The 24,068-nt window shown below is 34.7% G+C and overlaps 3 protein-coding genes across 5 annotated transcripts in view; 2 read left to right on the forward strand and 1 right to left on the reverse strand.

The window, feature by feature from the left end:
- Positions 1-24,068, reverse strand: part of LOC126716054 (uncharacterized) — a 79,099-nt gene that overhangs the window by 18,294 nt on the left and 36,737 nt on the right. The gene's annotated exons all lie outside the window — the stretch shown is intronic.
- Positions 997-10,985, forward strand: LOC126716059 (probable disease resistance protein At1g61300). 2 transcript variants are annotated; one of them, XM_050416992.1, is made up of 5 exons: positions 997-1,165; positions 1,745-1,817; positions 3,870-3,994; positions 4,148-4,204; positions 8,226-10,985. In XM_050416992.1, the coding sequence occupies exons 4-5, from the start codon at positions 4,186-4,188 to the stop codon at positions 10,838-10,840; spliced, it is 2,634 nt and encodes an 877-aa protein (XP_050272949.1). In that variant the 5' UTR covers positions 997-1,165; positions 1,745-1,817; positions 3,870-3,994; positions 4,148-4,185; the 3' UTR covers positions 10,841-10,985. The 2 variants fall into 2 exon arrangements, with proteins under 2 accessions (XP_050272949.1, XP_050272951.1); XM_050416994.1 differs by lacking the exon at positions 997-1,165 and having other exon boundaries at positions 1,331-1,817.
- LOC126716061 (uncharacterized) lies at positions 19,504-23,846 on the forward strand. The gene is made up of 5 exons (XM_050416997.1): positions 19,504-19,792; positions 20,549-22,040; positions 22,141-22,482; positions 22,572-23,210; positions 23,358-23,846. Exons 2-5 carry the CDS (start codon positions 21,699-21,701, stop codon positions 23,553-23,555), a joined length of 1,521 nt encoding a protein of 506 aa, XP_050272954.1. The 5' UTR covers positions 19,504-19,792; positions 20,549-21,698; the 3' UTR covers positions 23,556-23,846.

Raw genomic sequence — 24,068 nt, forward strand, 5'->3', positions numbered from 1 at the left:
GACTTGAGAATCACCCATGACAATTTCAATTCTCATCCTCTCCAAGTCCTTAATAATCTCCTTTTAAGTAGTTAACAAGACAGCTGAGAAACCAGAAGACTTCCAACTAAGTGCATCAGCTACCACATTAGCCTTGCCTGGATGGTAATTGATTGGGCAATCATAATCTTTAATCAACTCAAGCCACCTTTGTTGTCTCCTATTCAATTATTTCTGAGTAAAGAAGTACTTCAAGCTCTTATGATCTATATAAATCTCACACCTTTCACTATACAGATAATGTCTCCAAATCTTCAATGCAAACACCACTGTAGCCAACTCCAAATCATGAGTGGGATAATTTTGTTCATAACTTTTTAATTGGCGGGAAGCATAAGCTATGACTTTACCATGCTGCATCAACACACAACCAAGCCCTTTTCTTGAAGCATCACTATAAATGACAAAGCCTCCCAAGTTGCTAGGAATGGTTAGTATTGGTGTAGTGACCAACCTTTACTTAAGTTATTGAAAACTCTTTTCACATTCTTCTGTCCACACAAACTTGGCATTCTTACAAGTTAGTTGAGTCAATGGGGCTTCAATACAGGAAAATCCCTCCACAAACCTCCTATTATAGCTAGCAAGGCCCAAAAAGCTTCTAACCTCACTCACATTCGTTGGTCTTGCCCAATCCACCACAGCTTTAACCTTACTAGGGTCTATAAAAATCCCTGTCTCAGATATCACATGCCCCAGGAACACCACTTGCTCGAGCCAAAATTCACAGTTCTTAAACTTTGTATATAGCTTCTTCTCTCTCAAAATTTGAAAAACAATTCTCAAGTGCTTTTCATGTTCTTCCATGCTTTTGGAGAAGATTAGTGTAATATCCCAGTCATAAAAAAAAAAGGGTAATGGTCAAATTTTTTTGGACCACATGTTCCCACCTACCCCATTTAACCCCTACCACTCATCTCACAAATGTCTCTACTCTCTTTGGCCGGCCATCTCTTATCTTTCATTTGTTTCTTTTTCTTTTCTTTTCACTTAAACACACTCCTCTCTATCACTCTCATCCTCTTCCATTGGTACCTCCATGCCACCATCTTCACCATCATTTTTCCGGCAATGTCACCGGAAAATCCTTGAGAACCCATAAACACCTTCACATCCTTTTTTTGAGGTAATAATTTCTCATCTTTTTGGTGGGTTTTGCACTTTTGATTGAGGTTATTTTTATCTAAACTTTTATAATGATACCCATGTGATTTATGAGCATTGGAAGTGATATTTATGTGTTTTTATGTATGAGTTTTGTATTGGTGGGATTATTTGATGAGTGGGTATATAATTTGTGCTAATGATGACTATCTAAGGTTTATGTATGGTGGAAAATTTAGGGGTTTTGAGGTATAATATGTGATGGTTGGTAAATCTAATTTTTCCATTGCTATTGGGTTTATTTGGAGTTAGTTGAAGTTCTAAATTTCTTGTCTTGGAGGATATTTTGATTTTATTTTCATGGGTCTCTTAATGATGTAGTGTAAATTTATGGAAGCTAGTCATAATATTGGAAATGATATTAAATGGGTTAACTTTATAAATTGGAGTTTATGCCTTGAGAATCAATTTGTTGAGAAACTTTGGAAGTGGAATGTGTTATTGATGAGGTTAAATATTAGGCTTGCCTAATTAAGTGCTTATTTGACAATTCCTAAATTGTAGCTAGATACAATTTTAAGCTTTATGCTTATTGTGTTAGGTTTGCTTGATGTTGTTGAGGTTCTAGCTAATCTCCTTTGGAGCTTGGAGAATTAGGCTTTTGCATTTGCGAGGTAAGTAGCTTTTTAATGGGATTTTGAAAAATAACCATGTTATATAAATGTTTTTGGGTTAGACACGCTTTTGGAAACTACTTATGGAAATTATATTTTCCTAAAAACTATTGTGTCATAACCTTAACAAAGATATATATATATATATATATATGATTATATATGAAAATACATCATATTTTGTATTGCATTTGGCGAAATGCATGAATTGTTGATATGGAAAAATGAGCATCTTTTATTTAATCTTTGATAAGAAAATTTTAGATTTTATGGTATATTAGAAAATTTAAAGATGCTTATCTTGTCTTGTTATGTGAGAAATTGTTAGAAAATCTTTTGACAAGAATGAAGTTGAAAACCTTATAAACTTTGTAGAAGTTAGATTATTTAAGGTTTTCCGAAATTACCTAGATATGAACTATGTGTTTCAAAATAATGTAACCTGTGAGCTTATGTGGTTTTAACACCATGCCATGTGTGATTTTCCGGTGATCACCCGATTTGGTTTTTGTAGTTTTTGTGACAACGGAATCAAATCCAGGTCAATGCCCTTTCACTTTGGATGACGCGTTCTTCTTTGCTGTCCATGGGGGGAAAGGTTCTCCTAGAGGTCGAAACACCACTTCTTTTCTAAAACAATCTACACTAGCACGATAAGCCACCAACTAGTCCATTCCCAAAATTACATCATAGTCATACATGTCCATCAAAATCAAGTCTGTTAACATTTCCTTATCCTCAATTTGGATGACACAAGACTTAAGCATAGAATTACACACCAAAGAATCACCCATAGGTGTGGCCACAGACAAGTCATAATCCATAAGTCTAGATAATCTAGTGACTTTTTTTAAGCAACAAAACCAGCCACAACAGCCAAAGGCTACAATTTAAGCACGTACTTCTATCGAGAACAACTAGACAGAACCAGCTAAACTACACAACCAAGTCAAATTATACAATCACACGGACCAGGGACAATCTCAGCAGATAACTGACCAAGACACAAGGTAATCACAGCAATAAAGCTAACAACCAAATATCCACACAGCAGATCAGCAAGGAGAACTCTGCAACTACTAGAGCGTTGTACTGCCACACAGATCAAGCTTTTAGGCTTGAATTCAACATCTGAGATGCCCCATCTTGTGTAGATTTTTTTGTTGAGGGGATATACACCATTACTTTCAATCCTGGTCTTCACCTGATTCCTTATGACCCTTAAAATTTGTTCCTCTGTTTACATAGTTCCCTGATGCTTAACAGCATTCCTTCGAGCCCAAATGTGGTATATTCCAGCACTGAAACCCACTAACCTAGCCTGCAACAATCAGCCCTTAAAGATTTTCCCATTCGAGTTATGTATTGCCCAGGTGTTAAGGTTATCCCATTCATCATCAAGGCCTTCTTTGACAGCGCCAGCTTTAACTGTCCTCCAGATTTTTTGAGAAAACGGGCACTTCAAGAAGGGGTGATCTCTATTTTCAATGCTTGCTCTGCACAACACATATAAAATGTCACAAATAATTCCCCAACTAACTATCGTTTCACTACTAGATAATTTGTCTCTCAAAGCCAACCAACTAATGAAAGTATGCCTTGGAATGAGTTTGACAAACCAAACAATTTTATACCAATACAATAGGGCTCCTTAGCCAAATTTAGTCCCAAGCACTTGAGACAGAAAAATTTCCAGATTTAGAGAGAGTTCATACAGACTTATCACATTCACCAATATAAATCCATGGCAATTTACTTATAGTAACAAGTTCATCAAACCTTGCATAGCCCCAATTCCAAGCTTGTCTAGAATCACACTAGATAGATTTGCATTTATTGAGCGGGCATCATCAAACACTTTTCTATGCCCAAATTTTGATAGAGAGGGTCATCTGGGTGTCAATTATCATGCCACATGTAAATATTTGAACCATCCCATGCTAGGAACTTGATTAAGGGTCTAGCCAAATCTTTAATTTTCAAATTTCCTCCATCCCCATGAACAACATTGAGGGATTTTGATAAATTAATAGTTTTTATTTATCTAAGCAGGATCACCTTAAAGGATAGTGGATGATGATGAAGAGTCAATATCAAAGGAGAACGAAAGGAAGAAAACGATATAGACGATTGTTAAAAGAAGTCTAATTCAAGCAAAGCATCAAGAGCAAATTGAGGTATGTGTTCTTTTTGATAATGTTGTTGATTCATAAAATGTTGTAGATACATACATGATAATATTTTATATGTTGTATTTTATTTATTTATTCTAAATTATTATCTAAATGTCTTACAGCTGATACAATGTGGGTTTTATGATTTTGATGCAGTAACGTCAAAGTTGCGTGCAAAGGAAGAGAGTTATTCAATGAGTAGCGGGTGGGGAGGTATTGCTCAACCAAAAACACAAGTCACAAAGACTATTTTTTTTCATTCAATTATCAAAAGCTATCTTTACAATGACATAGCATGGCTCTTTATACAATAAAGAGTTAGTTATGATGACATCATAACTAGCAAACTCACTACTCCTAGCACATGCTAAATAATCACAAACTATATTTAATACAACGTTTATTCCACATGTCTGACTAACTTTTAAATCAATCAATCACATGCCTAAAATATTTGATAATATGTTCTAAAGATAGCCTTGCTTGGAGTTGGCACTTGTTCGCTTGGCTTCATCAAGATATACTCAGCCATATGAATTTGCTTGCTTCAAATGCTTTGCATCAGATATTTGTTACTCATTTTCATTGTGGAAGCTTATGGTGTGGTTTTGGTATTTGAAAAAGCTTAGTTCCTTTAATCAACCCCTATAAGGAAAGTAGATTTGGAGTTTTGTAGTGGAGAAGAATAATCTTTGGAGAAGGCTCATTTAGGTAATATGGAGAAGAGTGTGGAGGATGGACAATGGAGTGGATTAAGGGACATTATGATGTTAGTTTGTGGAAGAGTATAAGTGGGGGATGGGATTTCTTCAACTAGTTAAGATTTGATGTATGAGAGGGATATCGAGTGAGGGTTTGGACAAATGTCTAGAGTGAATTAAAGATTTGTTCCCATATTTAATTTGTATACCTTAGCTGTTGACAGGGAAGCTTCGGTAGCTTTTTATCTAGACAACCCATCCGAGGGTGAGGTTAGGCATTGGAATCCTCCATTCGTTTGGCCTTTTCAAGATCGAGAACTAGAATCAGCTATAATTTTTTTTTTGAGATGCTCTATAAACACTAGCCTTCATCTCATGGTGGAGATTGAGTCTTGTGGATGCCAACAAAGAGTGGGATATTTAAGGTTTGTTCCTATCATAATGTCCTTAGGGGTTTCGCATGCCACTCTTTTCCATGAAAGAGCATTTGGGGTGCTAGGATCCCTTGAAAGATGGTGTTTTTCTGTGTGGACTGCAACTATAGGAAAAAATTTGACATTTGATAATCTCCATAATAGGCTCTTATTGATGGTTGATTGGTGTTGTATGTGTAAAAGGAGTGGAGAATTAATTAATCATTTGCTGCTCCATTGCTCTTTCAGAACAAATATTTGGTCATTTATTTTTGCATTGTTTGGGATAGTTTGGGACCTTGGGTGATGCCAAAATTTGTAATTGAGCTCTTGGAAAGTTGGCAAGGAAAATTCCTTTGCCGTATCAAGCCTTAACTGTTATGTGGAATCTTTGGAGTGAAAGAAATATGAGAACTCTTGATGGTGGTGATCAATCTAATTTTGTCATCAAAGTTTCTTTTGAGGCCCCTGTATGATTAGATGACTGCCTTTAGGTACCATCCCCTCATTGTCTTTCGTTAATTTTTAGATTTTTTTGTCTCTGTGATTGTACTTTTTGGAAAGGAATTTGTATGTGACCCTTCCTTTTCTTTTTTAAGAAAATTACTTGAGAAAAAAACCCTCTATTTAGGGTTTGAAAAAGTCCAAATTCCATTAGGAATAGGTATTAATCATCTATTTATATGAATGTAATAGTTTCTATTCAAAAGACGAGAATAAATTTTCTGAAGCAATGAAACTTAATTTGAGGTTCATGTGATATGACTTTCTCTAAGGCATGATGCGAGGAAATGCTAGAATCATACTTGGAATGTATTTTTGTTTTTTATGTCTATTTTTTTTTATGCATCCTTAAATTTTCAGGTGCGAATTACATCCAGTGCACTAGACCTGTAGAAATAGTGACATGTGTCCAAAAATGGACACGTGTCACAATCGCAGCGGGTTCAGTGTCACTGGACACTGGACGTAAGCTGCTTTCTAAATTTTCAACAACTTGAAACCTTGCAAACACATTCATAATAATTTGTCACCTATAAATCCCTACAACCAAATACCTCAAACCCTAAACCACACATACATGAAATGGAGACCCAAATAACCCCCAAACATTCAAATACTGTGCTCGGGTTGCTATTCACAGCCCTGTAATAGCAACCCAAACCTTAGGTTTTCCCTTTTTTTCTTCCAATACCATTACTTTATCCTTGTTAGAAACCCTATATACCTTACAAATTTTCCAGCTTTTTTTTCTACAAAAACCTAACCGTAATTCTTAAAAATTCTAGCTGTCCAGAACTTCTAAATTTGATTTGGATTGTTCCCCTTTGCCTTATGTTGCTAAATTTGTCTGATGCTTTAGTTTTAGTTTTGTTCTTGTGTGTGTGGTGGGAATTAAGTTATGTGATTCAGGTTTGGCTATTGTTTCGTCTGGGTTGAAGCTATGTCTTAGGTGTTGACGTTGTGATTGAGGTCTTCTCTACCGGAAAATTTCTTGTGAGATCATGTTGGATGCCTTGTCAAAGAGGTCTTCTTTGAGCGGCAATTCATATCCGCCACAACTATTGGTGGCAAAATCTTAATAATGAACCTGCTACCACTTTTGGAGATTGATTGGATAGTTAGTTTTGGCCAAGCCTTGTTAGTCAAGAGTGGGTTTTATTTTATTTTAGGACAGTAAAGAAAAATAAATTAAGAACATGGTGTTTGATGTGGGCCATGTGGCACATTCCACAGAGATTGCTAATGCTACCTCTATTTGTGGAAATTTTCAGTAAAATTGGTGGTACCCGACACCACGCATAGGCTAATTATTGTTTTGCACTGCTTGATATAAAATGTTTCGCATAATGTTCAAACTTTCCTACCAAATTTTCACATTTTTTACATGATATGAAATTCTTTGGACAGGATGTGAAAGAGTGTGGACACTCTTAGATGTGAAACAATCAAAGCCCCTTTCTATAATGCCCCTATTGCTTATGTTAGTCTCTCTATAAAAAAAAAAATAAAAAAAAATAAATAAAAAAAAAAAAAAAAAAAAACTCTTGCTTATATTAAAAGAGATTAATTTTTGCATGGTGACCTGATGTCAAAATCATACAGTGACGTATAATATATATATTTCTAATGAGTTATTGATTTGTATGCCAACTTGATGTGGAATGCTTATGTGCTTGAGCCAATTAAATCCATAGGAAAAAAAGGGCCTTAATATTTAAAACATTAGCGCAAAAATAAATTATGACTGAAAATGCTCCATGAGCGAAGTATGTATTTTAATATTAGATTTTGGTAGAAGATATGATTTCTTGGAATTGCTGGTTTATTTGTTTTTAAATAAGTCCATAACTTAACAAGAAATTTATTCTATGTATGGATTCTCAAGAAGAGAGAAGCCATGGTGGTCCCCCCCAGACCGCCCGGATCTCACAATTGAATAAAAAGTTGAATCTACATTAGATCTCACTTGAATCGCCCCATCTACCTCTTGTGAAGTTTTCAAAAAAATAAAAAGAGAAGATTAAATAAAAAAAATAAAGAGGCCATGAATGAATAATTCTTCATTGATTAAAATTGTTACTTGAGAATGTTTGGTTATGATTAGAGGAGAGTGATTAATGCACTAATGAGAAAGATTGAGTTGATTCAAGTGTGATTGAAAAAAAAAAAGAAAAAAAAGAGAGAGTAAAAGAATGCTTTTTTGATAAGAAAAAAGGTAAAGAAATGCTGAAATAATATGAATAGAAGTACGTGGTAAAAAATAACTTGTCAATTAAGTAATAGAAAGTATGATTTTGAATAGAATAAAATGGCAAAAAAAATACATGTGGCTAACCCCAAAAATTTGGGACTAAGACTTGGTTGTCAATGATTAAAAATAGGCTCCATGTCTAAAGATGATTCATGAGAATGTGAGAACTAGTCCTTTGATTCTATAATTTAACCATGTGAGAGTCATCTACTAACATGATTGCTAAATCCACTCAGCATCTTTTGACTAACCACATCCTTGTTTGTGTTGTTGTATATTTTATTTATTACTTGTCTAAACTGAAAAGTCTTCATCCTGCATTTGAGTTTTGTTAGCATCTTGAATTCCTTTTTGTTGTAACACAGATATGTTTGAGGCAGCAGCTTCTGGTTTAGGTTTGGCTGCAGCTTCTGCTGTGGGTACTGCAGCAGGGGAGGAGGCCTACAACTATGGGAAAAATATTGTCAATAACATGAGGCGCAAACCTGATAATGAAGCTGATAATGATCTAGAAGATAACCATAAAAGGTTAAAAGAGGAAGCAAAGAAGCTGTATGCCAGAAGGGATGATATATTGGCTCAAACAAAGACAAAGCTAGTCAATCAAGTATGTGAAGCTTGGATTTCTAGGGTCATGAAGAGTGAAGAAGAGGTACGAGAACTAGAAATCAAGTACAATGATGAAAAAAGTAATAAAAAGAGACGGAGTCAGCATGGGTCAAGCAAGTCACGCACAGATCTTAGCAAAATCATGGCAGAGAAGTGTGATGAACTGCATAATCTTTGGTTAGAGGAAAAGTCTAAGATAGGAATACTAGTTGAGAAATTGCCAGAGCGGGTGATAATTATGCATGGACCCAAACCAGAAGACAAGCCATTTCTCCACTCAACTGTTGAAGAAATACTGGGCCATCTAAGAGATAAGAATGTAAAAAGAATTGGACTTTGGGGAATGCCAGGAATTGGGAAAACAACCATAATGAAGAGCTTAAATAACTATGAAGAAATTGCTAAAATGTTTGATATTGTTATTTGGGTAACCGTATCAAAGGATTTGAGTTTAGAAAAGTTGCTACACAAAATTGCAGATCGGTTAAAATTGAATATGGAAGGCATCACTGAGCCTGAAATTGCACAACAAATATGGAGAGAGTTAAAAAGCAAAAGGTATCTACTTCTTTTGGATGAAGTTTGGGACTTTCTTGATCTGTCTCTAATAGGAATGTATGAAAGTGAAATGGATAGCAAGGTGGTATTGGCAACTAGATATCTTCATGTTTGTTCTGATATGGATACTCATTTGGAATTAAATGTGCCACGATTGTCTGAAGCTGATGCATGGAATATGTTCAAGGTAAAGGTGGGTCGAAATTTCAATATTCCAAATGTTGAACCAATAGCCAAGGAAGTTGTTATTGAATGTGCTGGTTTGCCACTCTTGATAGACAAGGTAGCAAGTAATTTTAGAAGAAGGGATAACATTCACCTATGGAGGGATGGATTAAGAAGTTTGCGGAGATGGCCTAGTATCAAAATCCAAGGCATTGGTGAATTGATTGAGTGCTTGGAGTTTTGTTATGAAAATTTGAAAGATGAGGTTCAAAAGGATTGCTTTCTCTATTGTGCATTATATACTGAAGACTATGAAATTTATACAGATCCTCTATTGGAATGCTGGACAGTTGAAGGTTTCATTCATGATGCAAGTGAGTTTAGAGTTGCACGTGGGATAGGGCATTCAATATTGAAGGAACTTATCAGCGTGTCTTTGCTAGAGAAGAGTGAAAAGATGAATCATGTGAGGATGAACAAAGTAATACGAACTATGGCACTTAACATTTCTTCTCGAAGATGTAATTTTAATATTTTGGTGAAACCCCATGAAGGGTTGCAAGAGGCCCCCGATGAGGTAGAATGGCAAAAAGCAAATCGAATCTCCTTGATGGATAGTAAATTGGGCACTTTGCCGAAAATGCCAGATTGCAATAAGCTTTCCACACTGTTATTACAGAGAAATTGGGAACTAAAAGAGATTCCTGATTTATTCTTTCGATACATGCAAAATCTACGAGTTCTAGATTTACATGGCACTGGAATTACGTTATTACCACCTACTATATCCGTCTTGAAGTGTCTTAGAGCGCTATATTTGCATTCTTGCATCTCTTTAATGAATCTCCACTTAAATGGACTTGAGCATCTTGAGGTGCTTGATATTCGAGACACTGGGCTTAATCATTTTCCAATTCAGATTAGACATTTGATTCGGTTGAAGTGTTTACGTATGTCATTGTCGAATTTTGGCATTAGACATACAAGTGATGTAGAATCTTGTCGAAATGTCTTTTCAAGTCTTTATTTATTGGAAGAGCTACAAATAATTGTGGATTCAAATAATCAAAGTTGGGAGCTAACTGTAAAGGCTATTTCTGAGGGAGTGGCTACCTTGATGCATTTGACTTCACTTTCAATTTGCTTCCCTACAGTGGATTGTCTTAAGAGTTTTATCTCAACGAGCCAATTATGGAAAGTTTGCTGCTTCACATTTCAGTTTTCTGTTGGTTACCATGACACAGCCCTTTATAAAATTCTTGGTTGCTTTGAATATCAAAATATGAATTGTTTGAAATTTGCAAATGGTGAAGGTGTAGATCCTATCATTTCAGAGGTACTTTTGAAAACTCATGCATTTGAATTGATTGGGCACAAGGGAGCTTCAAGACTATCAGATTTTGGTGTTGATAGTATCAACAAGATGCGAGGTTGTTTGATTGAAGGGTGCAATGAAATTGAAACGATTGTTGATGGCAATAGCATAACAGGAAGTGCATTAATATGCTTGGAAAAGATGCTCATAAATAATGTTCCAAATTTAAAAACCGTTTGGGAAGGTCCGGTACATTATGGAAGCCTATCTCAGCTAACAACTTTAACGTTATGCAACTGTTTGAACTTGAAGATGATTTCTCTAGTGGCATGATTAAAGAACTCTCTAAACTTCAACACTTAGAAGTTGAAGAGTGTCCTGAAATTGAAGAGATAATTACAGAGTCTCAGAATATTAGGCTGGAACCTGACGTGCTTCCAAGATTAAAGATGCTAGTACTTTCTAATCTTCCAAGAGTAAAAAGAATATTGACCAGTGACTCATTAAAATGGCCATCTTTAGAGAGGATTAAGATATCCATGTGCCAAATATTGACAAAATTGCCTTTCAACAATGAGAATGCAATCAACTTGAGATGTATTGAAGCTGATCAATCATGGTGGAGTGCATTGGAATGCCAAGATGATGCTATTAAACAAAGATTAAGTTCTAAATGGTTTCAATCTCCTTAATAGCGGTTCTTCTGGATAAGGTAGTGGTAGAAATATCTGCTCCATCTTTGAGTTTGTAATATTTAAATTGATTTTCTTTCCTTTTCAAGATATCGTTTAAATGCGTGTGATTACATGAATGTTGGATTGAAACCTTCCTTATAGTTGGTTACGATTGTCTTAAATCTTTCATGAAAACTCTTGAACATTTAAGTTATACCATATAAGATAAATCTTGCTTCACTTCAGTTGTGGGTAGCCAAACCGACCTTATATGGGTATTTCATGAATTTTTGTTTAATTTCTGAATAATAATAACTTTTGTCTATATAGAGAAAGTATTGCTTCTAGAAAGCATTTAGAAATGTACTGTACATACTAGAAGCCTAGCTTGACTAACAGCTTTAAATTTATGCAGATGCTTGAAGTTGAAGGTATTCTCCAATGGCATGGTTGAATAGCTCTTTGAATTTCAATACTTAAGAGTTGAAGTATGTCTTGAAATTAAACTGATAATTGTGGTTGAAATTTGGAAATACATTTGGTTTGGTTACTCATTGAAGTGGCTATAGTTAGAGAGGATTGCAATATCTATGTGCTCAATGTTGACAAAATTTCCCTTCAACAATGAGAATGTAGATAATTTGAGACATATTGAAGGCAATGGTGGAGTTAATTATTATGGCAAGAAGATGCTAGTGAACAGTGGTTACGCAGTGCATTTGGCTTCATTCTTGTTCACAGCAGTCCTGTGTATGGAAGTGGTCGAGGGTCTGCTCCCAACTTTTGGTTTGTAAGATTTAAAACTTTCTTGTTTCTCTACTTTTTAAAATGACATATAAATGTGATGAGCATCTACTAAGACTACTATATTGACATGTGATGTGATTGTTTAGTGTTCGTAATTTAAATAAATATTAGACTGAAACCCTTCTATATAGTTGGTTATGATTTTCTAAAATTTCTAATGAAGTTATACTGTTTAAGATGCAATTTCTTGCAAATTCACTTGAATCAAATCCAACTTTTTCACATACCTCCAGCTTTTTATTGTTTGATTGGAAATGCTCGAGTCCAGCTTGCCTCATGATCATCTTTCCCAAAGCTTTGTCTTGTTCGATATATTATGAGAGTATAATTTAAACATATGAGCGTGACTTATCCAAAATTGAGGCATGAAAAGTTGTGTTTATTAGAGATTGTGAACAAAGGTGGTAAACTACGCTTTGTCGATGTATAGGTGTTTTGTGTATTTCTGTTTGTTTAACTTCTTTGTAATAATGATAATGTGAATAACAGGAAATTTTGACTCCATTCGTAAAATATTGCTTCGAGAAACTATTTGTGAATATGAATGGTAATGGCTAATGACCGACATGCTTAAAATTTCAATCTCCAACAATTTGAGCTCTGTCAATAAAAGGTTACAATTTGTTAATAGACCTATGCTATGTACACCCTTCCTTTCATGCATCAGATTTCGTTCCCTCTCTCATTTATCCCTACCTAGCAGATGAAGCAAAATCCATTTTACCTGACTTACCTCCTCACCTTTCTGATCCAAAAAAAAAAACAGACAAAGGTAAAGTTTAGAATCTAGTTAACAAGGAAGGTCCATGCCAAAACTTTTGAAGTAATTGCACTAATATTTTTAGAAAGAGGCAACTTTCTTCTTCTCTTTCTTCTTCTTCGATCTTACTTATTTATTTTAATTTTTCTCCTTGCGTTTTTGTTACTGCCTAATAAGAGAACTAAAGTCTTCATTAGTTTTGCTGAGTAAAATATATGACAGTAAAACATTTAAAAATGTCCACTAGTACTCATACAAATGTTCGTGGAAAAGAGGGAATAAAAAAAGTTAAAGATTATGTCATACAAGCGGGAAAAGAAACAAAATGAATTTGCCCAATCAAAAGAGTCATTCTATTTCTTATCTAGAGTTTTCAAAATCTCATTTATTGTTAATCATATCACCAGCATTTAAATATTCATTGACTAATATATTTTTAATATCTACTATATAAATAATTTAAATAATGATGTGGACCAAAAATTAAACCACTTATTTAACATTGGAGCGTAAAGATTTTTAAGAAATTTATTTTGGAGTTACTTTATGTCAATTTGTCTCTTTATGCTTAATAAGGTGAGATTTCATAGAATGAGGATCCTCTAGAGTTTATAAAATAACCCCATTTAGATTTTCTAAAAATGTTGTTAAAGTACTTATGTGCATAGTGAGAAAGCTCTTGATGATTAAATATTGATAATAGACACTTATATTATAATGAACCCAATGTAAGGTTTATATACCAAATAATACTTAACTAATCCTAGACTAACTCAGGGTTAAGTTGCCTGTTTTATAAGAACATGAGTCTACAATTGGCTTGGACAGTATATCTAACAACCGTAATTGTCTCCGGATCTTGGCCTCTAATCCCTCAAACTAGTGACATGTATTATGCTTCGCGTAGGAGCACTCGCAATTTTTGTTGAGTCTTATCATTCTTGTAATCGACTAGAATCTCCACAATTCCTTCAAAATCCATGGGATAAACAAGTCTCCAAAATTCCAAGAATTTCCTAAATCCATGGGATTAATTGAAGTCTCCACCATTCCTTCTATCGCCAATGACATTTCATTTCTAAAGTTTAGGTAGTTTCAACAGGAAAAATCTTCCCTCGCACAACGTTTATTTTTTTAAGTTTAGGTTGTTTTAAGACATTAGCTATTGTTCCTTAAGTTTTTTTCTTAAATTTCTATCATTCGTCTAATCTAAAAACTTAAACAAACAGTGTTAAATTTTTTTTTTCTCTTTTATTCCCCCGTCCTGTGAGAGAATGTAGAAGGTAGAACCCCATGACATTAGATCTCTCCAACTTCTCACCCTTAATTTGAACCAATATGAAGCCAACAAAGGGTAAGTAAGCCAATGGGTGTAAAGGGTAAGAAGAAGAAACTAAGGGATGAGAAGGAGAAGATGCAAATGAAGAAGTGAAAGTGGTCCTTAATTTTGGAGATTTTGAAAAGATTCAAATGTGGGTTTGAAGAGATTTTGCAAATTAAATAGTGTTAGTCCTTGATTTTTGGGGATTTGGACTTCCTAGAAGCCACAGGAGAGAAAAATGATAAGATTTTTGTGTCGCTTTTATGTATAATTTATTCTCTAAAATTTATTTAAGATAAATTTTTTTTCTTAAATATTGAAGAATTTCTAAAATTATTTTTCCATCTCTCTATTTCTACAATTCCCCCTCCCCCAAACCAACCTTTTTTCTCTATTCTCTCTTTTGCAAGGGAATTGTGTGAAATATGAAATTAAATGAAAATTTTCCTTTAAAATATGAAGTAAGCCTCTAACTCTTTCATGCATGCATTGTCATTACATGTACATAAATTGTAAATGCATATGCTAGTATTTGAATTTCACGTGTAGATGTAGTACGCGTACCTGGATATATTGTTAGTAATAGTATATTTCAAATGCTGGATGCATGTATTTAGACTTTTTCTTGCAAATGTATATACCTTGTTAGTGTACCTCACATGCTAAGTATGTGTCAATCTATTAAGCTCACCACGTTTGGGCTTAAATCTTTATTCGAATAGGCCTTTCTTTTCCTAACGTTAAGCCCACCGTGGGCTAATTCTTTTGGGCTGTTCGCTTTTAGTCCAACTCAAGCTTTGTGGGTCCTTACTGGGCTAGCTTTCCTAAGTTTGCCCGGTCAATCTTTTCTCATCTCTTAGATATTCCATAGCGCTTTTTTTTTTTTTTTTTTTTTGAGGAACAAATATTCCATAGCTTTCTCTATATGCTACAAACATAATAATTTCACAATAATTTCTTAACAAATCATAAGTAATGCTTTCTCTATATGCTACAAACATAATAATTTCACAATAATTTCTTAACAAATCATAAGTAATAAATTATTACCGATTCTCATCTTGACACTTCAATTATATTTTTACCTGCATTTAACATTTTGTCTGTAACTTTATTCTTATGCTATGAGTATTGTTTGTTAGAGTTTGGAAAACACTAGAATGATGATGGCATGGCTTTAGGGGCAGAATAAGTAGCTATTGTATATTGATTGGTCCATGTCATGATTCAATCAATATGTCCATGCCATAAGAGTCACTTAACTCAATCATCGTCTTGTCTTGTCTTCTTACTCCCTCCTTCCCCATCTCTATATCTTCTGTCTATATTATCTTAAAAAAAAAAAAAAAAAAAAAAGATAAGTTGTCTAAAGTACCACATCGGTCAATTAGTGAGTGAAAAGTCTTCAGTTTATAAGCCTCACTAGTAGTTATAAAGGTTAGGCCTTTTTGTAAGTGCTAATGTTGTAAGTCTTGTCTTCTCACTACCTCCTTCCCCATTCCTTGTCTATATTATCTCAAAAAAAAAAAAAAAAAAAAAATAAACACTCAATCAGCGTATGTAAACATGGCTATACACATGCAAAATTATCTTTCAGACATGGATTGAGTTCAATAGTTTACTATTTTAATATAAAGTTTTATAAATTGAAGACTGAATTTTATTGCTAAGTATAGGATCATAAATGCGCGTCGAACCCAAAAATTTATAAGCAATTTTGAAACTTATTAGTTGTAACTGCCACCATAGCAATGGAGATTAACAGAAGGGAGCGAGTCTAAACGCTATGTAACATTAAGAGTACACATCAAAAAATTGAAAATTTAGACAGCATAAAATTATATGTGCCAACTGTTCACTTATAGGTATTACTAGTTTTACATAAAACTTTTTTTTTTTTGGGAGAAAAAGTTTTACATAAAACTTACAAATTGATATTACAATTAATGTGATTAGTGGGCTTCAACTACCTTATAAATGGCGGCTTAATTATTATTTTTAGGGTAGTCATTATAAAGCATAAATAAAGTGGTGGGCTTTGACCAAAAAAAAAAAAAAAAATTTCAAATACATGAAATTTTACAAATTTCTTCTACTGACAATTAAAAAGCAAAATAAATTGATGAAAAATAAAGTGAGAACTAGAAATGCTGAGATTATGGGTGTGTCACATGAGTTGGGTTGCGGGATTTTTTCAACCCAATCCACCATGGTAGGTTAAAAAAACATCCAATCTAACATAACCTATTACAGGGGTCGGGTCCAACCCAACCCAACCCACGTGGATTGGGTTGGACCCATGGGTTGAAATTTTTTTTTAATAAAAAAATAGTATTAATAATATGAAATTGACAATTAAAACAACACCACCACAAATAAAAGCAAATTTATAATCAAATAATCTTGAGCACAACACCAAACTAACGTAAACTATATAGGGAGAATTTAGGGTTTAAGTTTTATTTAGGAAGAGGGGTAAAAAAATAAATAAGAAAATTGTATAACATATTTTTTAAATTTCAAATATATATGAGTTGGGTTGGACTAGGTGAATTTTTGAAACTTATGACCTAACGCGAACCATTGTAAAAACAAATTTCATAACCCAATCTAACCCACTAACCCCTAAAAACTAACCTAACTCAATAGTTTGACTTAGATTGGGTTGATTTTGGTCGGTTGGCTGCACACATGGATGGAGCCATTCATGGACTAGGGAGGGGGGGAGGGGGGGGGGGGGGGGGGGGGGAGGGGCAATGGCCCCCCCTAATTTTTTTTTTAAATAATATAATTATATAACTATATATTTAGGTACTAATTTTAGCAACTTCGTTCAATAAAATTACATTTTGTCCCCTTTATTGATCATTATAAGAGAAATGCTGCAGCTACAAATTTTTTACAACATTTTTACAGACTATTGAGGTAGCACATTCTTACTGGTTTGCATCTAGATCCACAATTTATATCACTTATTACTTACTAATAACTACTAATTACAATAAAAATTTGTAAAAAAAATTGTAGATCTAGTATTTTCCACCTTTTAACGTCCATAAATTTTTTTTATAGATCTAAAATCTAAAAAATATATATACAAGCCCAAAATATTAGCTTAACAACAAAAATTACTGATAGGTGATAGCAAAGTTAAAAAAAAAAAAAAAAAAATTGAGACTAATCAACCAATTTTACCAAAAACAAACAACGTAGCCCTTTAAAAAACTTTAAACCAAATAATTTTGTCCTTACCAACAAAAGACACGCTCTACACACACATAAAAAAAAAAATAATAATAATAAAAGAAAATCTTTGCCGGCTAAGCAGTAGAGCCGAAAGCCAAAGCCACCGCATGCAACTAACAATAAAATCGCCCCCCTTAACTTCAAGTTCTGGCTCCGTCCCTGGCTGCACACCCCTTACTAAGATGAGAGAGAGAGAGAGAGAGAGAGAAAGGGGGAGAGAGCACAATAAATGATACTTGCTGCGATTACAAGCCAAGCTGCCAAGAAGAGCAAAGTTGTCGGCGCCGTCAAAGAGAACCAAGGTCCACAACGTATCTCTTGGTACTGCTTTTTAGGGAAAATGAAATTTTAGATTATTTTTATGGAATAGGTTGAACAAGTTACGAATTTAAATTATTAGGGATTTTTATTTTTGTTTTTGAATGAACTTTTTGTTGATATTTTTTGTTTAGACTATTTTTCTTATATTTGAACTAATTTTTATTGTTGTTATTTGACATTTTTTTTTAAGAGATTACCTATTATGTATGGGGGGCCATTATTTGTGAGTAATATTCGGTACATAACAAAATTTCACAACATTCTTAAACTAACATACCAAAAAATTTAAATTAGAGATTGTAGTGAACTTATGTGTGAGTTGGCATGCTAATTTAGGAATGTAGTGATATTTTGTTGTGTCCTTAACATTACTCTTATTTTTTTGAACCTAAATTCTTCGGTTTTTATTTTTAGAATTAAATTCTTGGGATTCTCAAGTCAGGTGTTCAAAATGTAGTCGTTAAAAGCCTCTCTGTAACATCTTCCGTCTATGGATTCTTTCCACACTACTTCATTGTCAATCTTGCTTTCAAGACTACCATGTAGAGCCGCCATTGCACCTTATAAATAAGTATTTAAATTGCCTCTTTGTATTTTGTTATACATCAATTTGGGAGCTCAATCCTCAATTAAAAGTTGTAGTACTTTAGAAGTCCTATGCCATTCCATGTGTGTAAAATAAATTACAGAGAGAATGAGCTTCTTGTAGCAGGTGTCCATTATCCATAAGTAAGTAAGCTTGGTGATGATGAACGAAGATTCTGAAATTGAGCTTCAGTCCAACCTTCTACCGATACTTTTCTCACACCATACTCCTTTGCCAGTTCGAGCCCCTTGATTAGCCAACCTCCCCTTGAAGCAATAAGCCAACAACGTTTCTCCTTTTGAGTCTCGAAGACATATCCCCACACTACATTGCCTATGTGAGCTTAGTACCCCTGTTATGTTGATCTTGAAGAAACCCCGCTTAGGTGGAAGCCACTCTGTGGTGGTTCTTGGCTACAAAATAGCTGTTCATGAATTGGCTTCCTTGAAATCACCAAGCATAGTCTTTGCCACATCGAAGATTGCTACGGTCGATGAAGAAATCCTCTTCATTTATTGAAGGTAGCTTTGGGAGTTTTCCTTTGAGCTAAAAGGCATGTCCAAAGGATGTAAGTCATAGTATCGGCCTTCTGCTGGCATATTATGCAAGTCTTATCTACAGGTAGCCCCCATTTCTTCAGGTTCATTTCAGTTGTCATCGCATTGCAGCAGGCACATCAGAGCTTTATTTTGTTGGAAACCTGCATGCCTCTGTTTGTTTTTGTTTTTGTTTTTGGTTTTTCAATTTTGTATAAACACCATGAAATGTCAATCAATCGATCCATGTCTAATGAATAAGTGACTTGTTTGAATAATTTAATAAATCATGTAATTTAAATTACACACGGATGGTTTAACTTAAAAAAAAAAAAATTTACACATTGATTGTTTAATGAATCGTTACATAATGGATCCACTAAACCTCTTTGAAGAAATTCTTTTCGAATATTATCTACATCATGATTTTACAAAGGTCAAGGGACCCCTTTTTTTTTTTTTGGCGAAAACACCATTTTGGTCCCTACATTTTGGGGTTAAAGTCAATTTGGTCCCTACATTTTGAGAGCAATCAATTTGGTCCCTGCTATTTTCAAGTTACAATTAATTTGGTCCCTACCGTTAAATGACTAACGGAATCTGCTTAGGTGGCAAACAGAATACACACATGGCATAAACTAAATTAAAATATAAATAGTGCTTCCATGTCAGCCTTCCACGTCAGCTTTCTCTACTGTTAAAATTGCACGTGAGTCTCACATGACTCACTTATCAGCAACATCATCTTCATTGGGCAACAACACAGACACGATACTTAATCCCAAAATGAAATTTTGAACCCTAACCCCTTCTTCTTCATAGCCATTATCACAGTCTGACAGCCATGATGAATAAAGCTCCTCAATGAACATGAACTCCTTCTTCTTCATAGCCACATCTCTTCTCACCTAATCCCCAAGATCAAAGATCCTCTCATCTCGCCGATTCCACTCTCATCTCGCCGATTCCATTGCCGATTCCCAATTGAGCTCTCGACCCTCAAAGAAACGAAGAAACAGAGAACCCAAACAGAGGTGAGTTGTTATGTGTACTTTCTTTGAGAATTTTAATAATAAGTATTTCAGAATGTTATTCCACTTATAATGGGTTTGTGTTTTACACCTTTTGGGGACCACAAAACCTCAACATTGACACCTTTTTTTGTCGTGTCTTTGGTTGTGCTTTTACACTTTTTCTATTTTTGTAACTATTGTTTGATTGTTATTAGCTTTGTCATTGACTGTTTGTTAGTTCTTTTCTATTTTATCTTCTTGGGTCAAGGTAGTCAATGTGTAAGCTTGTTAGCATGTGAAAGTGTCAGTCATTAAAAAATTTCTTGCATCCTTATCCCAAAAAAAAAATAATAATTCATTGCATAAGTCCATTATATATATTTTTTTGTTTGTGAAAAAATATAGAATTAATAGTATTTGTTTTCTCCACTAATTGGCAATAGCAACATGACAAATAAGGAAGCCACATGAGGTGACATTGAATAAATTTGCAATCACTTGAAAACTAGACCGTGGCAGGTTTTGTCACATGGGTAGGCACAGTCAATGGCTTTTACATGTACTCGATAAAGATACCAATCTCTAAATGACTTCGCAATCAACTGCATAAAGAATAATGTAACTATTCTAGAGTTGGCTGCTATTTAATCTTAAGATTGAAAATTAAATGGAGAATGAAATTATTGTTTGTTTTTTATTATTGTTTTTTGTAACAGTGTAGAATTTATACTGTTTAGTTTTTTTATTGTTTAATCTTGTGTGTATTTTTGCATGCAGAGTGGACGCCCAATATTTTACTATGAATGTGCATCATGGTGGTTATTTCACTCTTAATCCTCATCAGTACATGGGAGGTGTAGTGGGAATAGTGGACAATTGTAATGCTAAGATGTGTTCGAAATGTGAGATTGAGTCTATATGTAAGCAGTTTGGGTATACTTCTCTTAGCAAGTTGTGGTATAGGATGCCTGGTGTGAACCTTGAGAATGCATCGTTCCACATGATTGTGAATAATAATGATGCAATGTTCATGGCAGACTTGGTTGCAGGTTATGGAGAGATTGATTTATTTGTAGAGCATCCAATTGATGAGCCTATCGAGGTAGAAGTTGAAGAGATCCATTCTAGGAGTTTAGAGCTAGGTAAAGAACCTGTTATTGTCACTAATAGTGGTGAAAGTGACAGGGAAGAGGAAGATGCAGCATTAATGCACCTCAATCAAAATTCTGATGGTGGTGACAGTTGGGATAGTGATGATGATGTGGTTGAACAAGTGGAGCAAATGGGTGTTGAGGTAATGAACTCCGATTATGAGACTGAAGAGTTATTAAGTCTTGATGAATCATCTTCATCAAATGATGATGATGATGATTGTGTTGATAATTCTATTAGGTTGAGCAATTATCCCGTTTTTAAGCCAATATTGAAAGCTGAAAATATTAGGTTTGAGAAGGATATGCTTTTTATCTCACCTAAGCAATTCAAGGATGCTATCACTGAGTATGCAGTTCATGGAGGATGGGGGATCAGGTTTAAAAAAAATGATAAGAAAAGGGTTAGAGCTATTTGCCAAGAAGGGTGCAAGTTTGTAGCTTACCTGGCAAAGATTTCAAGGGAGATGAGCTACCAACTCAAAACACTAAACTTGGAACATACTTGTAGTAGGAGTTATAAAAATCCTAGGTGTACTTCTAAATTCCTTGCCAAGAAGCTGGTGAAAAAAGTGAGGCGTCATCCTGAGCTTAAGGTTGCAAAAATTCAAGATGCTGTGCATGAAAAATATGTGGTCTAGATAAGTGCCAGCAAAGCAAGTAGGGCTAGGGGTCAAGCTCATGAATTTGTTGATGGGTCTTAAACAGAACAATATAACAAGCTATGGGACTATTGTGCAGAGTTAAGGAGGTCTAGTCCTGGTAGTATAATACTTATGAAGGTACAAACCTTCAATGAAGGTGATTTAGCAGCTGAGATGGATTTGCTGCCTAGGATGCCTTATTTCCAAAGGTTGTATATGTGTCTAGAAGCTTGTAAGAGGGGATTCTTGGCTGCATGCAGGCCAATTATTGGTTTGGATGCTTGCCATTTGAAGACCAAGTTAGGTGGACACTTGATTGCTGCAGTTGCTAGAGATCCCAATGAAAAACATTTCCCTCTAGCAATTGCAGTTGTAGAAGCTGAAACCAAGGATTCATGGACTTGGTTTCTAAATTTGTTGCTTGCAGACATAGGTGAAGCCAGGAGGTGGACATTCATATCAGTCCAGCAAAAGGTATGTATTACAACTTTATTTTTCATGGTTAATGTTTGAGAATTTTAAAGCAAGCTACATTATTATGTTAGAGTTACTGACTTTACCCCTGTCTTGGTAGGGATTGGTGCAAACATTTGCTGACAATTGGCCACAATATGAACATAGGATTTGTTGTAGACATTTGTACAATAACTTGAGGAAGAATCACCCTGGTGTTCTTATTAGGGAGTTTTTCTGGAAAGCTGCAAAAGCAACATATCTCCAAGAATATGAGAGGGTCATGAATGAACTAAAAGAAATTGATGAAGGGGCATACAACTGGTTGCAAGACCATTCAACAACAATCTGGTCTAGACATATGTTTCGTGGGGATGCAATGAGTGATACGATACTGAACAATATGTGTGAGAGTTTCAATAGCAGGATCTTGAAATTTAGAAGGAAGCGCATAATTAGCATGGTAATTTATCTACATTCTTTTGTAAAGTTTCACTTTAATTGTAATTTAATAGTGTGATAATTCATTTCTCCATTTGTTTGTGTATTCAGCTTGAGGACATTAGATTGTATTTAATGGGACGATTTCAACTAAACAAGGAAACAATCTTGAAATTTGAGTCGGAGTTGTGTACTAAGGTTAAGAAGAGATTGTACAAGGAGAAGCTTGGAAGTGGCAAGTGGCTAGCTTGTTGGGCTGGTCATACCAAGTTTGAGGTCAAAAATGGGGTTAATAGCTTCATTGTGGACTTGGCTGAATACAAGTGCAGTTGTAGGAAATGGGAGATCACTGGTATACCTTGCTGCCATGCCATTTCATGTATTTTTTTCAATAGAGAAGATGCTGAAAAATATGTAAATGACTACTACAAAGTCAATGCCTATAAGGCATGCTATGAGCCAATGATAGAGCCAATCAATGGGCAGAACATGTGGCAATCAAATGGACTTCCTTTTGTGCAACCTCCCATTAAACGTAGACCACCTGGCAGGCCTAAAAAAAGTAGAGTAAAGGAACCTGATGAACCAACCCGCCATACCAAGCTTAGAAGAGTAGGAGTCCCTAAGAAGTGTAAGGCATGTGGGAGGTTAGGCCATAACAAAAGAAGTTGCAAAGGGGAGGTTGGAGGAAATTCTTCACTTCCAGGAGCTACCAAAAGGCCAAAAAGGAAAAGAACCAACACCAAGAACGTAAATACTTGATCTAAGGCTTTATGACTATCTTGTATTGTTTTTTTTTTTTCCTCCATTTTTAATATATCTAGTTTTTTTTTTTCCCTCAATTTTTATTATTGTTTAATGTTGTAGTTTTGATTATCTTGTATTTTCTGTTTGTAGGGGCATGAGGGTGGTCCAAGTGGTGGATCTCCCACTATTGAACCAAATCAGACAAGTGCACCACCTACCACCAGTGAAGCAGAATTCCCTTGTGCACCAGCCAATTCCAGACAAGTGCTACCACTTCCACTCCAACTAGAAACAGTTGTAGGGGTTCAACAAAGTCAAAAAAAAAAACAATCACTGATGAGACTCTAAGAGCCACTACAAATGCATCAAGGTATATGGATGCATTGAGGTTTAGAGAGAGCCAATCCTTTATGCATGGCCCAGGATTGTAAGCAGGATGTACTAGAGATATTTTGTAGAGGAGAGCAGCTTAATATTAGAGGGTAGCTTAATATTTTGTTACTAGCTGGAACTTATATTAAGATGATTTTAATTGATGTTAATGGCCTCCTTGATTTTTGTAAGGCCTTCTTCACATTTGTTTTATAATTGTGTTGACCATTGGAATGTCCTTAACTGTTTACAAGCTAGACAGTGGCTTTTATTTGCTAAACAACGATTTTCATTGTCAATGGAATAAGAATTTATTTTGTTATACGTTTGTGAATGTGATTCTGATTTGTGGTTAAACACACAACAGGTTATTTATTGTTGCTAGTTATGGGATTGATTTTTTTTTTAATGGTAGTTAAACTCAACAGGTTCATTTATGTTATACAGTGGAATTAATGGCATCACTGTCATTTTTGTTGAGCCATCACA

This window comes from Quercus robur, chromosome 2 (genome assembly GCF_932294415.1).
Source record: "Quercus robur chromosome 2, dhQueRobu3.1, whole genome shotgun sequence".
In the NCBI taxonomy this organism is placed as follows: domain Eukaryota; kingdom Viridiplantae; phylum Streptophyta; class Magnoliopsida; order Fagales; family Fagaceae; genus Quercus; species Quercus robur.

Bases quoted from the DNA above. Each gene is read 5' to 3' on its own strand.
- LOC126716061 (XM_050416997.1), top strand. From the start codon at position 21,699: ATGAAGGTACAAACCTTCAATGAAGGTGATTTAGCAGCTGAGATGGAT. The intron at 22,041-22,140 runs GTATGTATTACA...CTGTCTTGGTAG, and splicing joins TCATATCAGTCCAGCAAAAG to GGATTGGTGCAAACATTTGC. The intron at 23,211-23,357 runs GTAAATACTTGA...TTCTGTTTGTAG, and splicing joins AAAGAACCAACACCAAGAAC to GGGCATGAGGGTGGTCCAAG.